The 22770-nt window shown below is 37.3% G+C and overlaps 1 protein-coding gene across 9 annotated transcripts in view; it reads left to right on the top strand.

The window, feature by feature from the left end:
• Positions 1-11063, top strand: part of CIB2 (calcium and integrin binding family member 2) — a 56239-nt gene extending 45176 nt beyond the window's left edge. For all 9 annotated transcript variants that reach the window (XM_087743087.1, XM_087743089.1, XM_087743082.1 and 6 more), the window contains 3 exons: positions 2945-3092; positions 3189-3384; positions 9908-11063. In XM_087743087.1, the coding sequence (XP_087599213.1) occupies positions 2945-3092; positions 3189-3384; positions 9908-9929 (366 nt within the window). In that variant the 3' untranslated portion in view covers positions 9930-11063. The remainder of the gene's footprint in view (positions 1-2944; positions 3093-3188; positions 3385-9907) is intronic.
• Positions 11064-22770: the final 11707 nt, after the last annotated feature.

Below are 22770 nucleotides of genomic sequence, written 5' to 3' on the forward strand. Positions count from 1 at the left end.
TTCTGCTATACCTCCTCTATGCATCATGCACATGATGTGAGTGATCATTACCTATCCTTTTACAATGACTTTCTCTCAGCCATCTGGCTAATTCTGGGGTGTTGTTTTTCTTTCTGAGACTCTCAAGAGATGTGGCCCTGCTGCTTTTATGAGCCTGTTGTTGTCTTTTTCTTTTCAGGAATCCCTTTTTTTCTACTCTATTTAATTTCTTTTTTATTTTTATTTGGCCTGGTTTTGTCTTCACCCAAACACTGAGCTCAGCCTTACATCTTCAGCTCAGAGCACAGTGAGCACATTAGTCTTCTACCCTTTGAAATCTGTAGGCATGCTCCCTATTGTGGAATTACTTCAGTCATCGAACCCTGAAGAAGAATTTGAATTTAGTATTGACTGCCTTAATGGGCTGTTATTTGAGCCTATGGCTTTGTGGTCCCTACTTCACCTATCCATTAAAACAGCCTTATTCCTGGCCATTATCTCAGCCAGAAAGCCTGGGGACATCTTGGCATTTAGTAGTGCTAAAATCTCTGGTCAAGGTTACTTTTTGAATTTTGAATCTTGCTGGTCTCAGGGAATTATTATGCTTCCAATGTCTCTTTCTCAAATCTCACCCATCCTCAGAAGACTGACGCACACGCTTATATGGTTTGTCATTAGATGGATATTTGCCTTTTGGCAGACTCCAACTAATTTCTACCATGGAAATAGTCCTGGAGCTCAAACTGCAAGACATCTCATTAGATAGTTGATGTATCCCGAGTGCTTTGTTATTATTAAATAGAAACCTCCTGATAGAATCAGGTATGCTCTCTGAGGATGTGAACGGCCCGTATAGCATCTGTGAAAAAGTATCTTAAAGTTCCAGCTGGGATGGCCACTGGAATCTCTTCTTAAATTTGCCAGGTGACACAACTTGCCAAATGTATGTAGTGTGGTATACCCTTGATCAGTCCATGTCTTGTACCCAAATGTCTGACCACTTCTCTGTACCTGCATCCCAGAACTAGACACTGCAAAGGGTCATCCCGTAGTGTGAATCTACACATTGACTGATCACCTGGAGAAAAAAGGAAGGCTGCTTTCCAGGAACTGGATGTTCTTTGAAACATCCGTGTGCACAGTCACACCTCATGTTCCTCTCAGAGAAATTAAGCTTTTGTATGTTACGCTTGTCTTTTAACAAGTATCCTTAAAACTTTTACATTTTTTCATAGCCTCAAAATACTGAATCTTAAATGTTATCTCTGTGTGGGTGACAAATTTCATTATGCTTCCAAGTTCCCCCTGTGATTACAGTTGAACATCTTTATCTGCAGCTGTTGCTGTAAGCTGCTGCACACCATTTAACAGTTGTTGAATTTCACTTCAGAGGCAGCTGCATATTAGTGGTAAGTAACCCAATTCTTGTAAGGTACTTTGTGTTCCTTTAAGATGAAGGATACTACAGAAGTATAAAACATCAATCTGTTTGTGTGACTCTGCTTTGTACATGCCACTTGTATTTTTTTTTTGTTTTTAGTCTCCACAAGTATGCAGAAAATGTGTTCTATAGATGCATATGTTCTGTGTGAATTATCAAGAAAGAATACAAATAAACCTAAAAATAACATTTCCTGGTCATTTACCTCTCAAATATAGCTGTTTTATGAAATTTCATTTAAAATAATTGGATGGTTTATCAATACCTGTTAGCTAATTAAACTTACAGAAAAAAAATTAAATGGATATATGTTTGAGCTCTGAGCTTCTGCAATATTGCTTCTTTTAAAGCCATATAAAATGCTGCATGCATATTAAAAATAATGAACATGATATGCCACCACCAAAGCTGTTTACATTTTTAGGAGATCAATATGTTAATCGGTGTCTTGGCTTCAGATAAGATCTGTAGAACAGCTTTGATGAGATGCTGCTTACAGCCCAAATGATGTTTGTGTGTTTTATTCGTAGTCAGTTGAATTGATTTTCCCATTTTTATAGACATAGCTACAAATTCATCTTGGGTTTTTATATAGCTACGAGAAAGATGTTGTCTTGTTACTATGAAAACATTTATGTGGACTTCAGAGTACTAAAGCAGTTTTTCTTACGCTTCCTTGTGTGTTTATGGTTTTAGAATATTGTCTTATTCAGAGTAGCCTTGACACCAGCTGGGTTGGTAGAGTGCTAGAAAAGGATCTTAGGATCATCTCCTGCGGAGATGAAATTTCATTTAAAACTCTGGAATTTGCAGTCAGTTCAGCCAGAGGTTGGACATTGATACGTATCAGAGTGAAAATGAGAGACAGTTCTACAAGATTCCACTGGGTTGTGACTCTGCATCCTTAATGAACAGACATGGTTTGGTTGATGGTTGATTGATGGTTCCACATCAATCAGGTGTGGAATGCAGATATTTACTTTTTTAGGTGGTTTCATAAATAATATTTGTTCCTCCAGCCTTCAGTCAAGTGCCACCAGAAAGCATAAAGACCCTGCTTGTTTCATTGGCTTTCCACCTGAGTCTCTGTTTCCTTCCCCTCCTGTCATCTGTTCGGATGTGCTACTTTCTTAATGTAGGAGCTGTAACTCTCCTGACTGTATCAGTCTGACACCCTGTCAGGAATCTGTTATGTGCAAATGATCTTCACACTCTTAGTACCTTTACCCTAACATTTATAAAGCATGTGTTCCACACAGGAGAAACAAGATGAGCACCAGTTTAGAGAGAATGAGTAGCAATGGAGCTGAGAAAATCTGGGCAAGAAGTACTATACAGCAGCATGTTCTGCTGACACTTTCTGCTAAAGCATGCAAATATAAATTTTTAGATGCATTTTGGAAGGAAAAAGTTGTCTTCAAAGAGCCAACCATGGAATTAAATACTCATCATTATTAACAGGGAGTCTACAGGTTTTTTGATCTTCCAAATACTTAAAAATAAATATATATCTGTTTTTCACAGGAGAATCCCTTCAAGGAAAGGATCGTGGAGTCTTTCTCAGAAGATGGAGAGGGAAGCCTCAGCTTCAATGATTTTGTGGATATGTTCTCCGTGCTCAGTGAAATGGCTCCTAGAGAGCTTAAAGCAATCTATGCCTTTAAGATCTATGGTACTGTATTGGGATGCTTTTGTATGCCTTTTTTGTTTGAAGTAAAGAAGTACGAGAGTTGTTGGTGATCTTTGCTTTGGTTCTTTTATTGTTTAGATTTTAACACAGATAACTTCATTTGTAAATCAGACTTGGAAAAAACCCTCAATAAGCTGACCCGAGAAGAGCTAACAGCAGAAGAAATCACTCTAGTTTGTGAGAAAGTGATAGAAGAAGCTGACATGGATGGTGATGGGAAGCTAGGATTTGCAGATTTTGAAAACATGATTTCCAAAGCACCAGACTTTCTCAGGTATTGTTTTCAGGAAAAGATAATCTCTTGCATATTTTCAGGTATTTTTTTAGGATATCACTGTGTAGTGTAATACAAGAAATGTCAGACGTAAGTACTTTACCAGAGAGCTGACTAGAGGATGACTTCTTACCCTAATGCAGTTTACTTTTCTACAGCATATTCCAGTTCTCTCCTAATTTGAAGACTACGAGCTCAATGACTTTTAATCATCTCTTTTTTTTTTTTTTTTCCCTTTTGTTTGTGTGGTTTCTTCAGGAAAATATTTTGATCTATTATAAGCTCAAATTCACATTGTTCTCAAGCCTATAGCAAGGATCCATGCTGTCTGAATAGGAATGTATGTAAATATTGTATACATGTTACAAATTTACATGGAAATACATTGATCTTTTGTGTTGAGAAGGTGAGAGCTAGAGGACATTACAGTAGTACAGTTCATGCTGGTAGCAGAAAATCAATTAAAATGATTAATTACTGCAGTCTTTCTTCAATCCATTGTTAATTGGGGTTTTTTTGTAACTGATATTTTTTATTTTTGTTGCTGAGTTTCTTCCTAATAATCTATAGATAAAAGCCAGCTATCTTAATGCAGTTTTTCTTGCATATTTCATGTTTAAAGAGACCTTTTGAAAAGGACAATGACTTTTCATTTTTACACATTAATAAAACATTCCACATAAACTTATAGTTAAGGCTGTTACTTAAGTAATACAAGGATAGACCTTCTTTAAGAAATTACAGTGAACCAGCCAGCAAAATAAGATACTCCCAGATTGAGAGGAGTTCATATTTGAATCTTGAATCCACTGGCAGAGTAGACTGAAGCTAAAACCGAGGTCTAATTTCTCTCCAAATTTCAGTGGTCTGGGTTAACTATGTCTAATAGTAAATGCTTGATAACCTGAAAAGGTTTTTTTTATAATCTTTGTTCATACATATTGTTGTTAAGTTGGTAGTGTTGCTGTTTGTCTGGTGATAATTGATAATAACAGATAAATTCTAACATCTGGGAAGATAAATAATCCGACATTTGTCTGGACTGCAAGCAGGTATACAGTATGATTGTAAATTGTTTTGGGAATGTTGGAATTACTTACTAGTTTCTGCAGACTTGTGTCTCCAGATTAGTTGGCTGATATATGAGAAGGAGTTTAGTTTCAATTCTTTTGCTGCAGTTAAGGAGTGAAGACTGGTTCATCTATGTAGATTTTCTGATGTCTGGAAAGGAGTGGAATTATTTTGCATCCTTCTATGAAGTGGAACACTTCGAGACTTTTTTACACAGCTGCCGTTTGCAGGAAATTGGCAGAAACTTAGTCATCTTTCAGTCACATGTTGTTGAATTCTGCCAAAGGATTCAGAAGTTACTGGGGAGCATTAACAAAGCTCACAGTCAGACTGATTGAATAAACTGTATTTTCATAGGAAACAAGGCTAAACATTAGGATAGAATTAAGATCAAAATTTGGACTGATAATCTTAATGCTAATGGTGTTTAAGAACTTTTAAGTGTCCTGCAGAACACAGAACAGTTTATTTCATAAGTGAAATTTCGAAGGAAAGACATTATAACAAAATGATTCTACAGTAAAGCATGAGGACATGATCCCTGTGAACCCTGAGAAACATCAGCATCTCGAGAGGATATGCTACAAAGTCAATGTTGAATGTCTTTTATACATTAGAAACATATCAGGCATTCCTTGACTAATCAAGTGTATCACCAGAAACTCTTTTAGAACAAGATACGTATCATCATTATGGTGAAGCTCAGCTGAGTAGGTATTCTAATATTTTGTTTACATATATTTCCTAATTTATACTGTTCTCCATACAGAAGCTGCTGGGGCCATGTAGTTTCCTTTAATCAATGAAAAGGCTGTACTGTACCTACAAATCTGGTAGAGAGCAGAGATTAAATGTGAAGACTTGAAGGCAGATCTGAAGACTCAGCAGAAGCTGTAGTTCCAGAAGTTTCCTTTGCCATGACTGACTTAACCGCTGTGTTGTAGAGGCTTGCAAACTGCTGACTGAGAATTCCACACTGAGGATGCTGTGCAGTCCAGTCATTTCCTGGGAAAGTAGCAGAGAGGAATATTTGCCACTGTAGCTATTGGAATGACTGCCATAGTTATTTTTCTTTTCCAAGCTTGTGATGTTTGGGGAAGCTGAGGAAATGAGTGGAAAGACCTGCGTGCTGGGGCTGGGCAAGAAGATGAGTAAAAAGAGGGTTGAAGTGAATAGCTTGTTATAGATTAGGTAGAGAAAATAGAGGGGGGGGATTGCTGACAATACTGATAATCTCAAAGGACCAGGCTATCACGTATTGGAAGACTGATCATGCAGTTGCCCAGTTTAAACACATATACTTTGATCCGTGTCTGTGACATGGTGAACTCAAGTTATCAAGATGTCTCCTTGATGTTCAAGGCAGTGATGTATATACTTAATGCAGATTTTTTTCCATCCCTGGCTTCAAGGGAAATGGTAACTTCCCTCTCCTTTCAGGTCCAGGAGGTTAGCTGGGTCACAGGATTCAGCTCTGAAGTCCTCAGGCTTAAGAGCTCTTGATGTGACATGACCTAAAGAAGGGTTTCCTTCCACCTTCTAGCTGAAACACTGGTTTAGAGCCTCTGACTGTTAACTCAGCAACATGGTTTTTAACCTTTGAAGTTATATTGCAAAATGAGGGTGTAAATGGAAAAAGTCTCAGAGCCGAGAAGGGAACATGTAGTTTCTCTGATTTGGTTTCTGTTTCAGCCAGAGTTAACAGCTGCAGGAAAAGAAAGTGACAAGGTCATGAGACCACTTTTATCCAAACCAATCTGTATGGAAGACTTGATAACCTCTCCCTTATTGCAGTTTACTGTTCCTTTTGCCTGTAAAGGTATTTTATTTTTTGAGGACATTCTTAGTCATATTTTTGCTGTATGCAATGCATCATAGACTGACATATTTGTTAATACCAAACTTCCTGGTTTGAGCCACTTACTGTCATTTTTTAAATACTGTGTAAATGTTGCATTCTAAAGGAAGACAGTGATTTGACTTTTGGAATGGGACCCATTGAATTTTAATGCCACAACAGGTACACCAAGGTCTAATTGGGGACTGAAACTAAACCAGTGCTCTCGGATAGTACCCAATGCATGCTAGCATGTGATGAGTGCAATTCCTGTAGCTGATCTCTCACCACAGAAAACCCATTGAGTTCATAACAGTCTTGGACACATTACCTATTTATTTAATGAAACAATGCTTTCTTTTATCTTTATGAATTTATCTCCAGCTCGATTCATGGCCTCTCATTTTCCTCTCTTCTGTGTCTTCGGCTGTAATGGTCCTCTTAAGTGATAACCATAGGCTGTGTGCAGCCAAACTGAAGACAAGGCTGTGCAGTTTGACCACGTAATGTAATGCAGGACATGCAAAGCCTAAGAAGTGTCTTAATAGTGGGTCAGCAACCCTATATGCCAGTGGTAAACTTATGCCTGAACTATCTTCTTAATATTGTAAAAAGATAGGAAAACATGTTTTTATCTAAATAAAATTGTCCCTTTTGAAATCTTCAGCAGACATATAGAAGAAATACCAACCTATCAATGTCCAGAGACAGTCATAACTTCATTTGGTTTTGCATATCTCCACTTTTTGTGCCCAGTTGAATGCATTCCAGGCTTTAAATTCAAGGAAGCCTTAGTGCCTATTGACTTATACTTTCAAATGCTCAGCAGCTGTGAAAATTAAACGCCCAGGAACCAAAGCAATAGCTACTTTTGAATATGATTGCTAGTAAGCAATTGGAGATGCTGTTCAACTGCAGCTTTCAGAGACTGCTGTGAAGCTATGGGCAATCAACGTTTCTGAATATCTGATCCTAGAATGGCAGCTGGTATGGGATCCTTTTGAAAACGTCAGTTAACTGACCAGACTCCAGATGATTTTTGTTTGTAGTAAAGGATTTTTTATTCTGTTCTTTGCCTTTTCCCCCCAACAAAAAACACTTCTTCACATTGTAAGAGTAAGAAATTTAGGATGCAAGGAAGTTAGGTTTTATCCCTGGCCCTGCCATTGCTTGAGCCAGTGATCTCTGCTAAGCCATAGATCATTTTGTTCTCCCTGCTCTGTTACATGGGACCAATGCTTACCTGACTTCTGACAAACATTGAGAACTCTCGTAATATGAACTATCCAGCTGTAAAATCTCATCATCATTAAAATGAAGTATGAAATTACTGAGGAGGCATACCTTCTTTACCTTGTTTGTGGAAAACCTTTGAAGGCCAGATTCCTATAACAATGTACACTCCGTTTTCAAAGCACTTTTTTCACACAGCTCAGTATGTTGGTTTTTTTTAAGCTGTCATACTATCGTGCACTTAATATATACAGCAGCCATTAATTTTGGCACCATGATCCGGGCTTTGCCATTGTATGAGCTAAAGTTCATCCACTGAACGTTGACTGATTTTTCCCTATCTCATCACTCATTTCTCAAACCTTTACTTAATGACCCTGTGTAGGTTTAATCTCCTACAGACAGCCTTTGCAAGCTTTGTACTGCTGTCAAGCAAATGAAGATACAGTAAAGTCTGCTTGATATGCACTGCTGTGGTTGAGGAATTTTTTCAGGACTAGAGGAAAACACTGCTAATCGTTGACCAGGGAAGAAGATATATACCTTTTTGGCTGTTATCCCGGAAGCTTGAGTAAGCTGTAAATGATAATGACAGTTACTAGTTCAGAAAATTTGATCCCAGTAGGTTTATTTCACTCAAAATTGCTATCATTAAGAAGCTGCTTGTAGTTTAATGGAAGTATTAGCACTCTGAAGTGGCACTAGCTAAGTGTTCTGTTCTACAAGACTGGTTACATTTTCAATGGGAAATTGTTTTATAAATCATCCTGAAAGTTTAAACTTATTTGAATGCCTGAGGGTGAAACACATTTGAAATGGAGTTTGAGAAGAATATGGCATTAGTAACACCTGGGAGCTGCCAGAACGAGACAGAGGAACAACAGATTAAACAAAAAGACGTCACTGGAAATGCAGTATTTCTGTAACCTTTGTGGGCCTTTACCCATGTAACAGTTGATGTCCTGACTCCAGTCTTACCTAAAGCTGAAGTAACAGAAGCTCTCTTATAGGAAATGTGTGTCTCATAAGACCTGTCCCAAAATGCAAATTATCTGGTTCTTAAGGACTAAAATTAGAGCTTGTGACAAATTGGCAAGAGATGCTTAGCAAGAAAACAGTGGAAGGGAATAATTTTGTCGGTATTTTTCACAGAATACTTCAGCTGCTTCTTAGTAAAAAAGCTTAATCTCCAAAGGCCAAAATGACACTCTGATAGAAATAAAAAAAATTTCCAATAAATAGATTTCCAGTTAAGTTGATTTGGATGGATTTTTTTTTTTAAGGAGTCATGCCTAAAATGTGTTCACATACAATGCTGCAGATTTTTTAGTTCCTAGATATTGCCTGTGTGGGACTTAAATTTTCAAGAATTTGGATTAATATGGCGCTCTAGACATTTCTTGAGTTGTGAACAAAAGGTTTATAATTCTTTTTTGCTAAAATCTTAGTGCTGGTATGGTCTTTGCATCACTGTACACTTTCTTTCATAATACTTAGGCTAGTATGCCAGACTGCTATACATCATATCTTTTACTGTCACCCAGATTGAATAAATTCCTAGATACAAAGTTCCTAGGGACCACTGCGAACATAAAATTTTATCTCCTCCAAATACATACAACAGAGCTTTCTTCAGCAAATTCCTGTTTAAAATCAAATAGCTGTGATTAAGTTAGAACATTCTTTTTGTAAAACAAAATCCCAAACTGTATATCCAGAACTGTTCAGCCTCTCAAATACTCCAAACCTTTAAAGTTTTCTTTTGGTGTAGGCATCAAAATGATAGTATTTACATAGAAAAATACATAATAATCCCTTCTGATTTCAGTCAAGAAAGAAACATATGGTTTGCAACGTCATGACATTGAACAGAGATTACTACGTAGAGAAAGTGAGCTTTCAGCATGCCCTCTTTAAATTGTCTTTTACTGTCCTGCTAAGATGTGTGGGAGTTTTTCAGAAAATTGATGGCAGTAGTAAGGCATGCTGCTTGCCTATATCATAGCGCAAATAGAAAGAATATAACAATCAGGATCTCTTGGTCCTAGCAAGAGAAACAACAAATTTATCTGCCTAATTTCACTTGTTTAGGAACCCAAATGCTGTGCCGTAGCAAAAGTGCAATTGGGAAATGTTTAGCTGTGCTGCGTATCAAATAAATAGGTCAACTTATACTTGATTTAATCCAGTGCTGAGCTTGGCCCCCTGAGCTAACATTTTCAGAAGATGGAAATTTCTTCCAGAATGTTTAAATCTTCCTGAGGGTGTGAGAGAAGAGATTCAGATTCATTACACAGCACCTTCCTTTTTGTGCTTTAAGGAAAACGTTGTGCATAATGACAAATGTGTTTATATCTCTTAATCTTTTTCTTTCCTTTGCAGTACTTTCCACATAAGAATCTGAAGATGTTTCTGTGAGCCAGTGTTATCAGAAATGACTTGCCAGTCCAGCCTTTCTGAATCTCAGGCACTTTGGGGGCTTTTGTCCTCTAATTATGGCTTCTTAGAGCTCAGCAGAAAGTACTGAAATAATTCTCATCCAGAAGGAGACAGAAGCATCATGTGGTCTACAGGATATTTGGAACAGTCACATTTTTATCTTCACTGCTGGCCAAGCACTCTGGCGAAGATGGTTGGTTGTTGGGTTGTGGGGTTTTTTTTTTCTTTCCTTTTCTTTTCTTTTCTTTTTTTAAACACACAGAATCAGAATATTATTAAAGGTATTTCCACGTATTTTTTATATTTATGAATATTTAATACTGCTCTTAAACGTGCAAAAAAAAAAGAAAAGAAGATTGACAGAAAGATTAGCTTTGGTGACTTTTCCAACATATTTGAAAGAAAGCATGGGCCTTAAATAATGACATGCCTCTATCACTGTGTTGTACAGCTGGGGATCTTGCGTGGAAATTATCTTAGCTGAAAGAACTGCAGTCAAGATCAAGCTCCCAGTGTTGAAGACAACCACATCCCAGGTTTGCCTTTCAGTCACTGAAACGGCAGTTGCTGGGTTTGGTGCTTACCTTCAACCAGTATTTTATGGATTGTCATGTCCTTATGAAACTTGAAATATTTGCCTTTTGTATATGATAACTGCATACATGATTCATTTCTTCCCAAGATAAGTGTTAAAACTGTGTCCTTATTCTCAAAGGGGGTCTTGCATTTTACTCATTCTATGGGCTGATAATGTTGAATGGAAGGATATAATCGTCAGTAACTCATGAAGAAGTTAAAGAAGCACAGAACTACTACTAAGGACGTGAAAAGACATTTTCTTTCTAAACCAGCTATGCAATCTTTCCCATAAAATGCATGAATGCAGCTCGATATTTCTCTTCCCTCTCCAGCTGGAAATCAGCTAGATCTTTTTTTTTTTTCTTTTTTTTTTTTTTTTTTTTTTTAAATTCCAGTATTGTTTAGGTACTGGGGCCTGAAGACAATCATATGTGTATTGCTGTTCTAACAGTCAATAGAAGGGCTCTGTCACTTACATGGCTTCTGTATCAAAGTCATCACAATTAAAACTTTTGACGCATTCTGTTGTGCTTTGAGAATTTTTGGGCTAAGCACATACTAATTTCCTTTCTGGTCATTATTCCAATTACTGTAAAGTTAAATCTTTCAAAGGGTGAAATGTGTTATTCTTATTGAAAAAATTGTTAAAGTAGATAAATGAATCTTTTTACCACTTCCGTAGGGATGATGATGCTTATCTACCTCAGAACCTCTTATGTATGGTGAGCTTGCAATGTAGCTTGCTGTTCAAATTTACACAGTATGCATCAAGAAGAAATATTTTATCTAGCAGTATGGCTGGACATTAAAAGTGTCAATGGAAATTTTCAAGGTATACAGGACAGACTTGCCTAAGATAGCATAGTGAAAATGAAACTTACATGTTATTAACAACATTTATTTTTAAAATATTTTTTACAATGATCATATTCAGTGATGTTTATAGCATTTTAATACTTGCTCCTACTGGTTTCTATTTAGATAAAGGAATTAGAGCCTGAATTCCCTTTGATTTACTTACCCAAGTTAAAATTAGCATAAATCAATCCTGATATTCAGTTGATTGAGTAAGAAGAGATTCAAGCCCCAATCTTTTTCATTTTGAGCAGATTGTTAGATGTATTCATTGATTCAAACAATTTGCAAGATGTTGGCATTAAGAGAGACTATGTTAAAATTAGTTCCTATTCATTGAAATGTCAGCCTGATAGTTTTTTATTTCTTTTGAGACACACATTTAATCTTGAAATCCTTGTGAGATATGTTTTTATGTCACGATTAGTATGTATTGTAAAATACCAGGTTGCAAGATTCTGGATCAGATTATTCAGACAAAAACGATCTGGTGCTGATGACATAGGTCAGTTCCCTTTGACATCAGTGTTCTTTTTCTATGGTTTAAAATTTCTATTAGCTAAAATTCTTTCCTTCCTGAGACTGTGTGTCATTCCACAATTAGATCATCCTCCTCACTCAAAGGAAGACCTCAGTTGCCTTGGAATGTGCTCAGTGTGTTGTTTCCCTGTGTCCTCCCTGACCTGAATGTCACAAAGCAGTTGAAGAGACACTTGGGCTTGCAGTCAGACGTTGAAAAAGAAATCAGGAGCACCCTGTGAAGGATACTCCTATCCACAGTTAAAGGAGAATTCTTGCAGAATACTGCAGATACAAATGTATGCAGTTGTCCTAACTCCCTTTATTTCTTTGATTTACGTTCATCTCCTGTAACAAAAACCCGAGCAACACAGTATGTTCCTGGAGTTTGAGAGATACACGTTCTCTAAATGCTTCTGGAGCAAAATAATCCTACGTAGTAGTAGGTAAGTTGTAATACCATCTGACGTCAAAGGTAAGGGGTAGATTTCTAAAGAAGCTTTGTATTTACAGTTTCTTAGTTGTCTGCAGTTGGATGTCTTACCACTGGAACTTTTGTTATGGCAAGAGTGTTGAGTGAATAGGAGTGCAGCATGATACATTGCAAATTTAAATGTTATGAGGCAAAAAATCAGCTGTATTTCTGTAATACCATTATTGGCAGAATCTTACGAATTCACTAGCAAGTGTTTCTTCAACCAGGCTTACTTATTCAAAAGGAACTATCAGGCAATTTAGAAAGAAGCTGAAACAGTAAGAGAGATTTAGATTTAAAACAATTTTGGATTTGGCCTTAAAAGCAAGAGGACATACATTTCGTATTGCAAAAAGGTCTTAAATATGAATGGGCATTTCTATCTTTGCCTTCAAAAAGGGACAAAGAAAAAGGAAAACTATCACCTAAAGCCTGTATTAAAATAGCTAAGTGTGTGTGTGTGTGCGCTCTAGTTTATATACACTCAAAGCGTCTTAGGGACAAAAAGGAGCTAGTGGAAGCGAACAAAACAGTGTCAAAAAGCAAAGAATAACCAAGTTATTTATCAACACTACTTTAGATTATCATTGTTTTAAGGGAATACCATAAGCTGAGATTTATAACAGCCTGCAGGCCAAAATCTGATCTTCATTACTTCCATATTAATCTTCAGTAACTCTGCTGACTCCAGTGGAATTAACTCATATGTCTGTAATTGGATCTGCGTTGAGGAAAGCAGTTGTTTTTTGCTGCAGTTCTTTATGCTCTCTCATGCCCTGTTAATGTAATCTTAAAATGCTGAATGTTCCTTTGTCAGTCGATAGCCACATACTCCTCTTTGTCACCAGACGCCGTCTTGGAATGTCTTGCAATTTCTCGCAATCGCATAGAAACAGTCTCCTTTCCTCCCCCCCGCCCCGGGCTCATTTTTGGCTCCTTGTACGTGTTAGAGGCACTTCTGGTGTAACATCACCAGGTGGCACCATAACATCATATCAGGTCATGACTTCGTTTAACTGTTTAAATTGCCACAAACAAAAAGATGAAAACGGTGGTTAATTACTGATTTTAAAACTGTAGGTAATTACACAGAAAATTTCGTATTTGATCAATTCATGAAGTTAAGTCTGATAAGGGGCAGAACTAAATACTTTTGAAACAGGTACATGAAAATTTAATGTTTTTATAGAATAATTTCTTTACATGAGAATTTTGTTCTTGATACACACACTAGTTGGATTGTGACCCAGTATAATGACAATACTCCTTTACAGTATTTTCAACTGTCTCAAATGCAGATATTGTAATTTTCCATACAATTACTCATTTCCTTTTGTGTGATGTTGCTCTCAGTAATATCCGATATTGATGAGTATAATCGGTTAATTTTTTTCTCTTTCATGAGTTAATATGCTTTTAATTCCATCTGTTCAGCTTTGCTGTCTTTCAGTATCATTGGATATTCTTTTCATTTTTTTCATTATGCAATAGTAGCGCCTCATGATTTTTTGTTTGTAAAAATCATTGTTTCATATCATCTGTCATGTGTTCTCTGGAAATATGGTGGCCACAGCTGTTGCGGGTAATAGCAAACTGCTGATTTATAGAAAGTTTTCTGTATTTTCTTTGTAAGTTATGCTAGCTTGTTTGCCTTAGAACAGTGACGAACACTAAGTTGAAGTCTTTAGAGGTGGCCTGTGGTATTTATAACTTTTTCTTGGTATGAGAAAAGACAAGAATGGATTAATTAAACTTCTATTATTTTAGATGTGCATTATCTGATGCATTAAAGTTTCTCTGCCATAATGTTTTCTGTTAACAAGTTTTATATATGATTGCTGTGAAACATCTCTGTCTCAGATGACCCATGTATTTCATCTTCAGTGGGGCTTAGCCGTATGCCTAATGTTCAACATGTGGCCAATGTACTGTTCTGAGTAGAAGTGGTTTTTTGAATTAAGGTCAAACTGAGGTAAGGCACCATATATGACATTATCTCTCTTCTTACAGAGATGGAATCTGTTCCAGTGTTTGTTGGTTTTTATGAAAACAGCATATAAATAAAAATGTTTTTAAATTAAAATCCCTGAAAATTGAAATTTCCATTAAAAACTAAACAAACAAGGATTTAGTTGCAGAAACTATAAAAACTCGTATTCTACAGACCTGGATAGATTCAGATTATATTCTGAAATAACAGAATATGAAGTAAGGTAGAGACAGAGTTTTTGGTAACAATACATTTGTGGAATGGGAAATAGTACACTTGTCAGCTCAGGATCCATAATAAATCAATTTGGGCTGAAATAACAGCAGGATTTAAAAGAGCTTCTAATGTTATTGCCCAATATACCTCAGCTGGGACAGACAGTGGAATGAAATTTGACGAGGAAGACATTAAAGATAATAAAATTATAATTGTTCGTGTCCCTAGAAAGATGTGTGTCTGAGACAGAAGTGAAGGAGATAGTGAACAGATGTTCTGCGTTTTTCTCTGTATCATTTTGCAGTTATGGGTGTCTTGTAGAGATGTTAATGACGCGGAGTGACTATCAAATTCTCTTTGGTGGGGAAAAGGAAGAGACTGTTCTTGGTAGAATTAAAAGCATCAACATTACAGATGAAAGTGCCTTTATTTAACTGGAAGTTCTGCCATTCTTGTCTGTAAAAGACCTTTTACAGTCTGAACTCCAAATGAAATTCCCTACTGCCCTTTTCTTTTGACTGTCTCTCATTTGCCAGCCCAATGACAAGCCAAGTGCGTCAGCCTTGTGTGCTTTGCTGTTGCAATGTAGATTACTTGTTCCCTCTCTTCTTTCTCAATTAAGATTTGCTCAGATCCAAATATTTTTATACATAAATCCATTACGCTTGTTACATCTATTTTGCACATGCACGATTCGTCTGGCATGCACGCTGTTGAGCGCACACTCGCAAGCCCTGCAATACAAACCCTGGTTTTGTATACTCTTCTCCAGTTCTGTGCACATATAGGTTGAGGCTGTGTGTGCCTGAAAATGTAGGCCAAAGTGTTTTGACTCTGCTAAAGAGGGTTATGGGCACCAGTCCAGCCTCCTCCTTTTTTACTGTAACTTTTCTCAAGTGAAATCAGTGGATGTGGCAGCCTGCCAGGAGCAAGGCAACTCATTGCTGTGGGCTTAGTCACAGCTTGAGCAATTCAACACGGATAAAGCTTGCTATCTGTTCTGTATATGAAATGGTAGCTGATTGTTGAAAGGGTGATACTTTGGTCTGGTCCCCCACGTAAAGCTCTGTGAGAAGGCAGGTACAAGGTGTCTCTCTTTACTTGATGGAAATGGGTCTCAGTTCAGTCTGAGAAAGTATTCATCTGTCCAGTTCCTGCTGTGGAAGCCAGATCCAGCTTTTTAACAGGCCTTTCATCCCCAGTGGTTATGGGCCACTCCTCACTTCACCGTGGAGGCAGTACTGATAGTGAACTCATGCTGATCATTAGTAATCATTTTTTAGCAATCTAATATTCAGGGTTACTTCAATGGCACTTAGAAATAAATTGATGTTCACCGGATTTTTTCCCTCTGTTAAGAGGAAATGATCTCCTGTTTAGGAATCTGTTCAACTTTGTCATTATGGCCTAGTAGACCCCGAGAGGAAAAAGAATATTGGTATTTTAACCAAAGTGGTCTTTTTCATTTCAGAAAATGGTCATGCCACTTTTTTTGTGCAGGTATAAGATTCCGCATAAGAAAAACATCGTAGATTCAGAGCAAATTCCCTCTAGGAGTAATTTGAAACTGAATGACTGCATTTGCTCTGCCTAAACAAATAGGTTAATTAATGTGTGTATTTGCAGAAATAAATTAAATTCCAGGAAATTCAGTGAGGCTTTTCATATGTTTAAAAGGTTTAATCCCTGCTGATTTTAGTGACTAATGTTCCTCTCATGATATAACCAAATATGATAAGGAAATATAGATAAATTCCCTGTTGTAATTTCACACATCCTAATAACGACAGTAGCACTAGAACTTACAGTTGCACAAGCCATCTTTAAACTTTGGCTTTCTGCAGAATTTGCTGGCAAATGTTGCTGATGGAATGGCTTAATCCCACGTGATTAATTCTCAATATTTTTCCATTTCCAGTTATGTCCTGTAGCTGAAAAAGCGGAGGGAATAATTGGCATCCAGAGAACTTTGTGTATTTGAAGGTCTTTTCCTTCCAGGAAATTCACAAAATTAAATACTGGGTTATTAATGCAGTAAGTCCAGCCTGATTTGCTTAGAGGAGTTTCTTTTTCTCACTGTGATAATTCTGTCGTAGCCAGCTATCCTTGAGGGCCTGATCTCAACAACAGGAAGACTCCTACTCACTTCAGTAGGCAGGCTTCAGATCAGGTCCTTAAATAATATTTTGCTTTGTTCAAATGTGGAATGCATAAACAACAAATCAAAGACGGCGGATAATAAATTACTCAGTTTCTGAAGAAATACTAATAAGCAGGGACTATCAGAGATGGAAAACAGATTTACTGCAAGTATTTTTATTGTCTCATTCCTTATGAGACAATATGTAAAAGGAAAGACAATACTCTAGCTTCGTATGACAGACAAGTTAAAGGGAATGTTTGATAATAGTGGCCAGGAGAACCGAAGTAAACCTATGTAACAAGCTGTGTAATCAGCAAACATTCTCCAAGTTGGCGACATTTTTAATGGATTTGAAAATCTGTTAAAGTTCACAAGTCAGGCCATATCTGGGGAATGCCAAAGCTGAATCTTCTGTGACTCGGATTCCACCCCTGTAGACAGGGAATTTCAGGTTCAGCTGAAACGGTACTCAGCAATTTCTAACCAAGTTCCCTTTGACACAAGGCACCTTGGTGAGGAAGAAAAAAGTCAAAGCAAATCTTGTGAGCAGCAAGCCTTTAGATGTAAAATAAAAAGTGGGAAGGGAAGAATTTCTGAGCAGCTTGTGAAACTGCACTTCACTCTTGCTGTGTTCTGCAGGACCACTGTACTAGGTATTTCAAATTCAATCAGAGAATCAGAGAATCATAGAACGGTTTGGGTTGGAAGGGACCTTAAAGATCATCTGGTTCCAATCCCCCTGCCATGAGCAGAGACACCTTTCACTAGACCAGGTTGCTTCAAAGCCCCATCCAACCTGGCCTTGAACATTTCCAGGGAGGGGGGCATCCACAGCTTCTCTGGGCAACCTGTTCCAGTGCCTCACCATCCTCATAGTAAAGAACTTCTTCCTTATATCTAATCTAAATCTACCCTCTTTCAGTTTGTAGCCATTACCCCTTGTCCTATCACTATGCTCCCTTGCAAAAAGTCCATCTCCAGCTTTCTTTAATGCAAGTATCTTATTTATGACCAGTTCAGCCTTAATTGTGTTCCCTTCTGGAGAAGAAATTATTTTTTGATATGAAATTCTCCTCTAATTCTTCGTGTAACTATGAATTCAAGCATATTATTTAATAGGTTGTGAAGTGAATTTTTGCATCATAGTCTTTCTCAAAACCTCGGGACTGCAGGCCACAGTTCTTCCTTCGGACCTGCATTCATATGCTCAGCTAATAAACAGGCAGAAATCACGGCGCGCAGAGCGAGGAACCTTTTCCATCATACAGTGAACTGAGGCCAGTAGTGTGCCTGTCTGAGGCAAGTGAACAGCAGGCAGAAGGGGCGCTTTGGGATAATAAAGAACGGGTATGTTTGTGCATTTTTGGTGAACAGCCTTCATCCACTCCTTTCATAAGAAATGAAGTAGATTCATTTCTTAATAAAGGTATAGGTTTTTATATATCCTCACCTTTCTCTTTAAGTGTGCAGTTAGCTAAATCATGCCAGGTTAAATTGCTGTTTTGAGGCAGGCACCAGACCATCTAGTTCTTTGAACTAAGGATCCAGTACCAAACTATTTGTGCTAAACAGCACCATTATCTCTAGTAGGTCCCTTTGATTTCGGTGAGCTTACTAAAACATCAGTAGTTAATCTGAGACTACTGAAAAATGCAAAAAATCTTCCTTGGCCATTTCATCTGTGCCTTACACATTTTGTTTGAATGCTCTTGCTTTATTGATCTAAACAAAGAATGTTTGAGGTCTCATAAAGAATACAGGCATCTAAGTTTGCACTCTATTGTTATTTCCCGTAAAACCGTACAGTGAACTCAGCTAATATTTCCTCTCGTTTGCTTGCTCGAAATGAGTACGTTTTGTATACGAAGAGGCTGCAGGCTTACCACTAAATACCACTGCCCTTGACATTCTGAGTAAGCATTTGATAAAACAAATTCTGGTAAAGCCAGAGTAAATATTTTGAACAGTATCTTCATACTTTGACCAAACACCTTCTGGGAAGAAACTTGCAATTTGTTATATCCCTTTGAAAATGTCAGTGTAAGGTTCACTCCGGAATCTCTCTCGTGTATTATATGCTAGTCAGAGGACTAATGCAGTGCAGTAGGTTTCGCTTCAGGTCTCCCAGGTTTGCCAAGAAGTTTGGGGCTTATTCTGATCACACAGCTGTAGAAATAAAGTCCACTGCATTCAGTGTATTGAAAAGTATGGCTTTGTTAGAGAAGCATACCAATTAGTGACCTATTTATGGTATACTCTCATTATTTCTTAATTTTCGCTTATTTTCAGCAGAGAACTGGTAGAACACTTAGAATTTCTGCAGTTCATCTGTTGCATTAACCTTGAGAACACCAGTGCAGGAAAAGGTAGGGTGAGCAGAGAAAATTAAGCCTATTATGTGAGAAGAGTCTAAAAAAATCTTGACTTAGTAAAAGAGACTGAGGGGGTTATCAATCCTGTGGTGAAGCCCAGGAAGCTTGATTCAGTGACCTGGGCTTTGAAACCTACAAAATCTCCTACCTTTCCCTATCCTATTTACCTTAAGATATAAAGCAGGTGGAATTTTTTTAATTGACAGCCAATCTACTGCTATTGAATCTAATAATTTAGAAATAAATGTGATTCTTCATGGCCTTTGATTTTAATTAATCTGCTTTTTATGTCCCACTAAAAAAGGGGAAAATGAAGAAGTGTATGCAGAAGGAAAGAGAGTCAAGGACACTTCCCTGGTCATCTACTGATTTATTCTGCCCCCAAGTAAGACCTTCAATCACCTCTATGACTGCTGAGGCAGCCAATTTCTAAACTCCTTTTTAGCTTAGAAATCCATTATAGGGACAGGAAGAAAAGACAATTGTGGCAATAATTTTTAATCAAGATTCATAGGTGATTTCTTTTTTGCAAATGAGATTTGCTTTCTATCTAGTATCATCCTTCTTTTTAATATTTGTACTAATTGTGAGACTGGGGTAGTGTTGCTGGCTACAAGTTTCTTCTTTTTCTTCTTGAATTCATGAAATAAATTAGATCCATTTTTTTGTTTTAGTTTAATGATTTCTGTTGGCTCATGATAGAAGTTTGGGGTTTTGTTGTTGTCAGCTTTGATTTATAATCGTCTGTGATGTATGGCAGGGATTTATGATTTGATTGTTTTACGTCTTTCATCTATAAGCTTAATAAGCTGCTAAAAAGAATTTGTTTAACAACAGAAAAAGTTATAATCAAATGTTAATAACCACTGAGAATGGAATTTTGGCCTGATGCTTCTTTGAATGCACATGGTCAGTGAAAGTGAACTGAACAGAATGGAAATAGCTAGAAGCACTTCTGGAATACTCCTGCTACTTTGGGATGCGGAGAATAGAAATGCCTCTTCGTTGTGTTTCTGTCTTCAGTCCAGTTGAAGTGCAAAAGTGCAGAGTGCTATTGGATTTATTTTTTTTTTTAATAGAGCTTTCCCAAAGTTCACAAGAAGATATAAGATATTTTGGTCAAAATTATGGATAGATTCTTATGGAAGATGAGCCCAGACTGCTATGCCACCATCTTCGTTTTAACGTGCGTGGGGTTGCAGAGGTCTTTTTATTATGAAGGGCTGTATTTTGTCCATTATTGAACAAGGAACAAGATGTACAGTTTGTGTTCAGAGCCTTCCAAAAAGCACAGGAGAGTGTCTAGACACTATGGGAAAGTCTTTTCGTGATTAAAAATGTAATTCCACTTTAAGTACTGGCATTTTGTCTGCTGTAAGATTAGTGTAATTAAGAGGAGAATGAGCCAAAGGGTTTGAGTTTGTCCCAAAAATTGGTCCTTTTTTTGCTTTTATTTATTTTCTTCTTTTACTTGTTTATTCACCTGTAACTGCAAATGTCTTTAACAATACCTTGAGGATGTCTAAACAGAGAAATAACAATTAACAAATCATACCTTGGAGTAAAATACTACCAAAAAGCCTCAGCAAATTCCTCAGTTCTGCTTTCTCTTCCAAGAGTTTCTGTTCTCTTTTATACCGAGGAAAATCAGGGAACCCTAGAGGGTATGTGTTAGAGGTTTTGCATTCCATTGTGTACTAGGGACCTTGCATTTAAATGACCTCTGTGTAATGTCCAGTTCTCACATACAGAAAGGAAATATCAGCTGAGCCAAGTTCTGCCACTGCACTCAGGAGAAGCAGATTGTTTCGTCTCTCCATTGATCTCTGCAGGCCAGGTACACCTTTCCCACTCGTGGCTCTCTCTTTAAAAGGCTGGAGGCTGAGGAGCATCAGCAGTACTGCTCCTCCTTACCATTTACTTACTCCAAGATTAGTAATATCTAGTGGATGCTTCCAACAGAGTTGTTTATCATCCTGTGCACTTCCCTGTGAACATTTCTTTCCAGCAGGTGTTTGCCTCCCACTTTTTTCTGTGTATGCCCATGCTCAATTTGCTCTCCTACTGTGAACTAGGAAACAGCATCCAAGTAAAGATTAAATTTTGGAATAGTGTTCTCAGAAGACCAATGAATCTGCAGAACCTGGTCGATGGTAAATAAATCTGGTAAACAGACTTAATGAGGCTGTTTACATTTCTTATAAACTGAATGTATAAGCTAAATTCTCAGCCTGTTTTCATGTGCAAAATTTCACATTTGCTATCAAACCGATGCACGAATGTATGTTGTGGGTACTACTGGAAGGCCAGTTGAAGTGTTGAATGAGATGCACGACTTGCTGTTTTGAATTGAAATCCTACCAGCAAAACTCAAAACACAGGAGATACTAGAGCAGAAAATGTTGAAGATAAATCCTTATTGCTCTGGATTTATTTTGCAAGTTGAGAATAGCTTTTATACTGCGCATTAGGTTTTCCATAGAATGTAATTGGAAGAGAGACGGGAATGTGTGACATGATACGTTTAGCTGTCTTTATAATATATTATAGTTTTGTGAGGTTAGGTCGGCTGGTCCTCTGCCAAAAATTGGCAACCTCATAGAATTACTCTAACCTGTACTTCCAGTATCTATATGTTGTCACTGAAGACGAGTGAGACCTACTGACACCTACGTACACCGTTTTTCTATAGGTCATGCCTGGTAATGGCTACAAGGAGTTGCTGAGTACCAGTGCGTGCTCTAGCGTTCTGCCATTTGGAGATATCTCTAACTGGGAGAAATTTTCTGTGATCACCTGTTCTGGTTTCTGTAATGCTAAGACTGTGTAGGTGCAGGTTGCTCTCTGTTTTCCCCGTAGTTCTGCAAGTGATCTTCAGAAAATTTTTCTTGACGTGGTCCCTGACAATAAGCTCAGAGCAAGAATCAATGTCATGTTAAACAGAAAAGTTTAAAATCTCAGTGAAGACTCACAGAATTTATGCTGCAGTATATGCAGCTGTAAAAACTCTTTGGAAGGCTGAGTATATTAAAAAAACCCAAACCACTGCTGGCAAAAATTCCTGCTGCTTTGATTCAAAGCCAATTACACCTTCTCAGAAAACAGTGATTGTTACACTTTTCCCAGTAATACCAGTTGGGAGGGCTTGGAGGTTATGAATTCTAACTGATATAATAAGTAAAAGCTAAACAACATTTTAAAAAACTCATTATGATTGGCATATATGTGAAATAAAAGACAAGGAACATGATCAATTTTAATGCCTAAGAAAAAATTCCATAGGAATAGTGTATTCCATATCCTGGATATTACTATTTGTATTTTTTGCAGAAAACAATCTGTGGATCTATACAAGAAAGGTAATACATTAAAAAATTAAAAATAGAATGAGAATTTATTTCTCACATAAATGATACATTTGTTACTAAGCTGATAAAAACTATGAACGATTGCTCTCCAGACATTCAAATTCAAGCCACCCATCAGGATTTCATTTTGTTAGGTCCTGTACGAAGACAGAACAAAATCCCAATTCCTGCCTCAGAGGAGTTTACATCCTAAGAATATGAAGAACAACACAAGGTCAGTCAGACTTTTGAAGGAATACAAATTCATGTATTCCATTAGCTGAAATTCTTCATTAGTGCGAGATCTGTT

This window comes from Nipponia nippon, unplaced genomic scaffold (genome assembly GCF_047370975.1).
Source record: "Nipponia nippon isolate SJK-2023a ecotype South Korea unplaced genomic scaffold, ASM4737097v1 scaffold_9, whole genome shotgun sequence".
NCBI classification, from domain to species: domain Eukaryota; kingdom Metazoa; phylum Chordata; class Aves; order Pelecaniformes; family Threskiornithidae; genus Nipponia; species Nipponia nippon.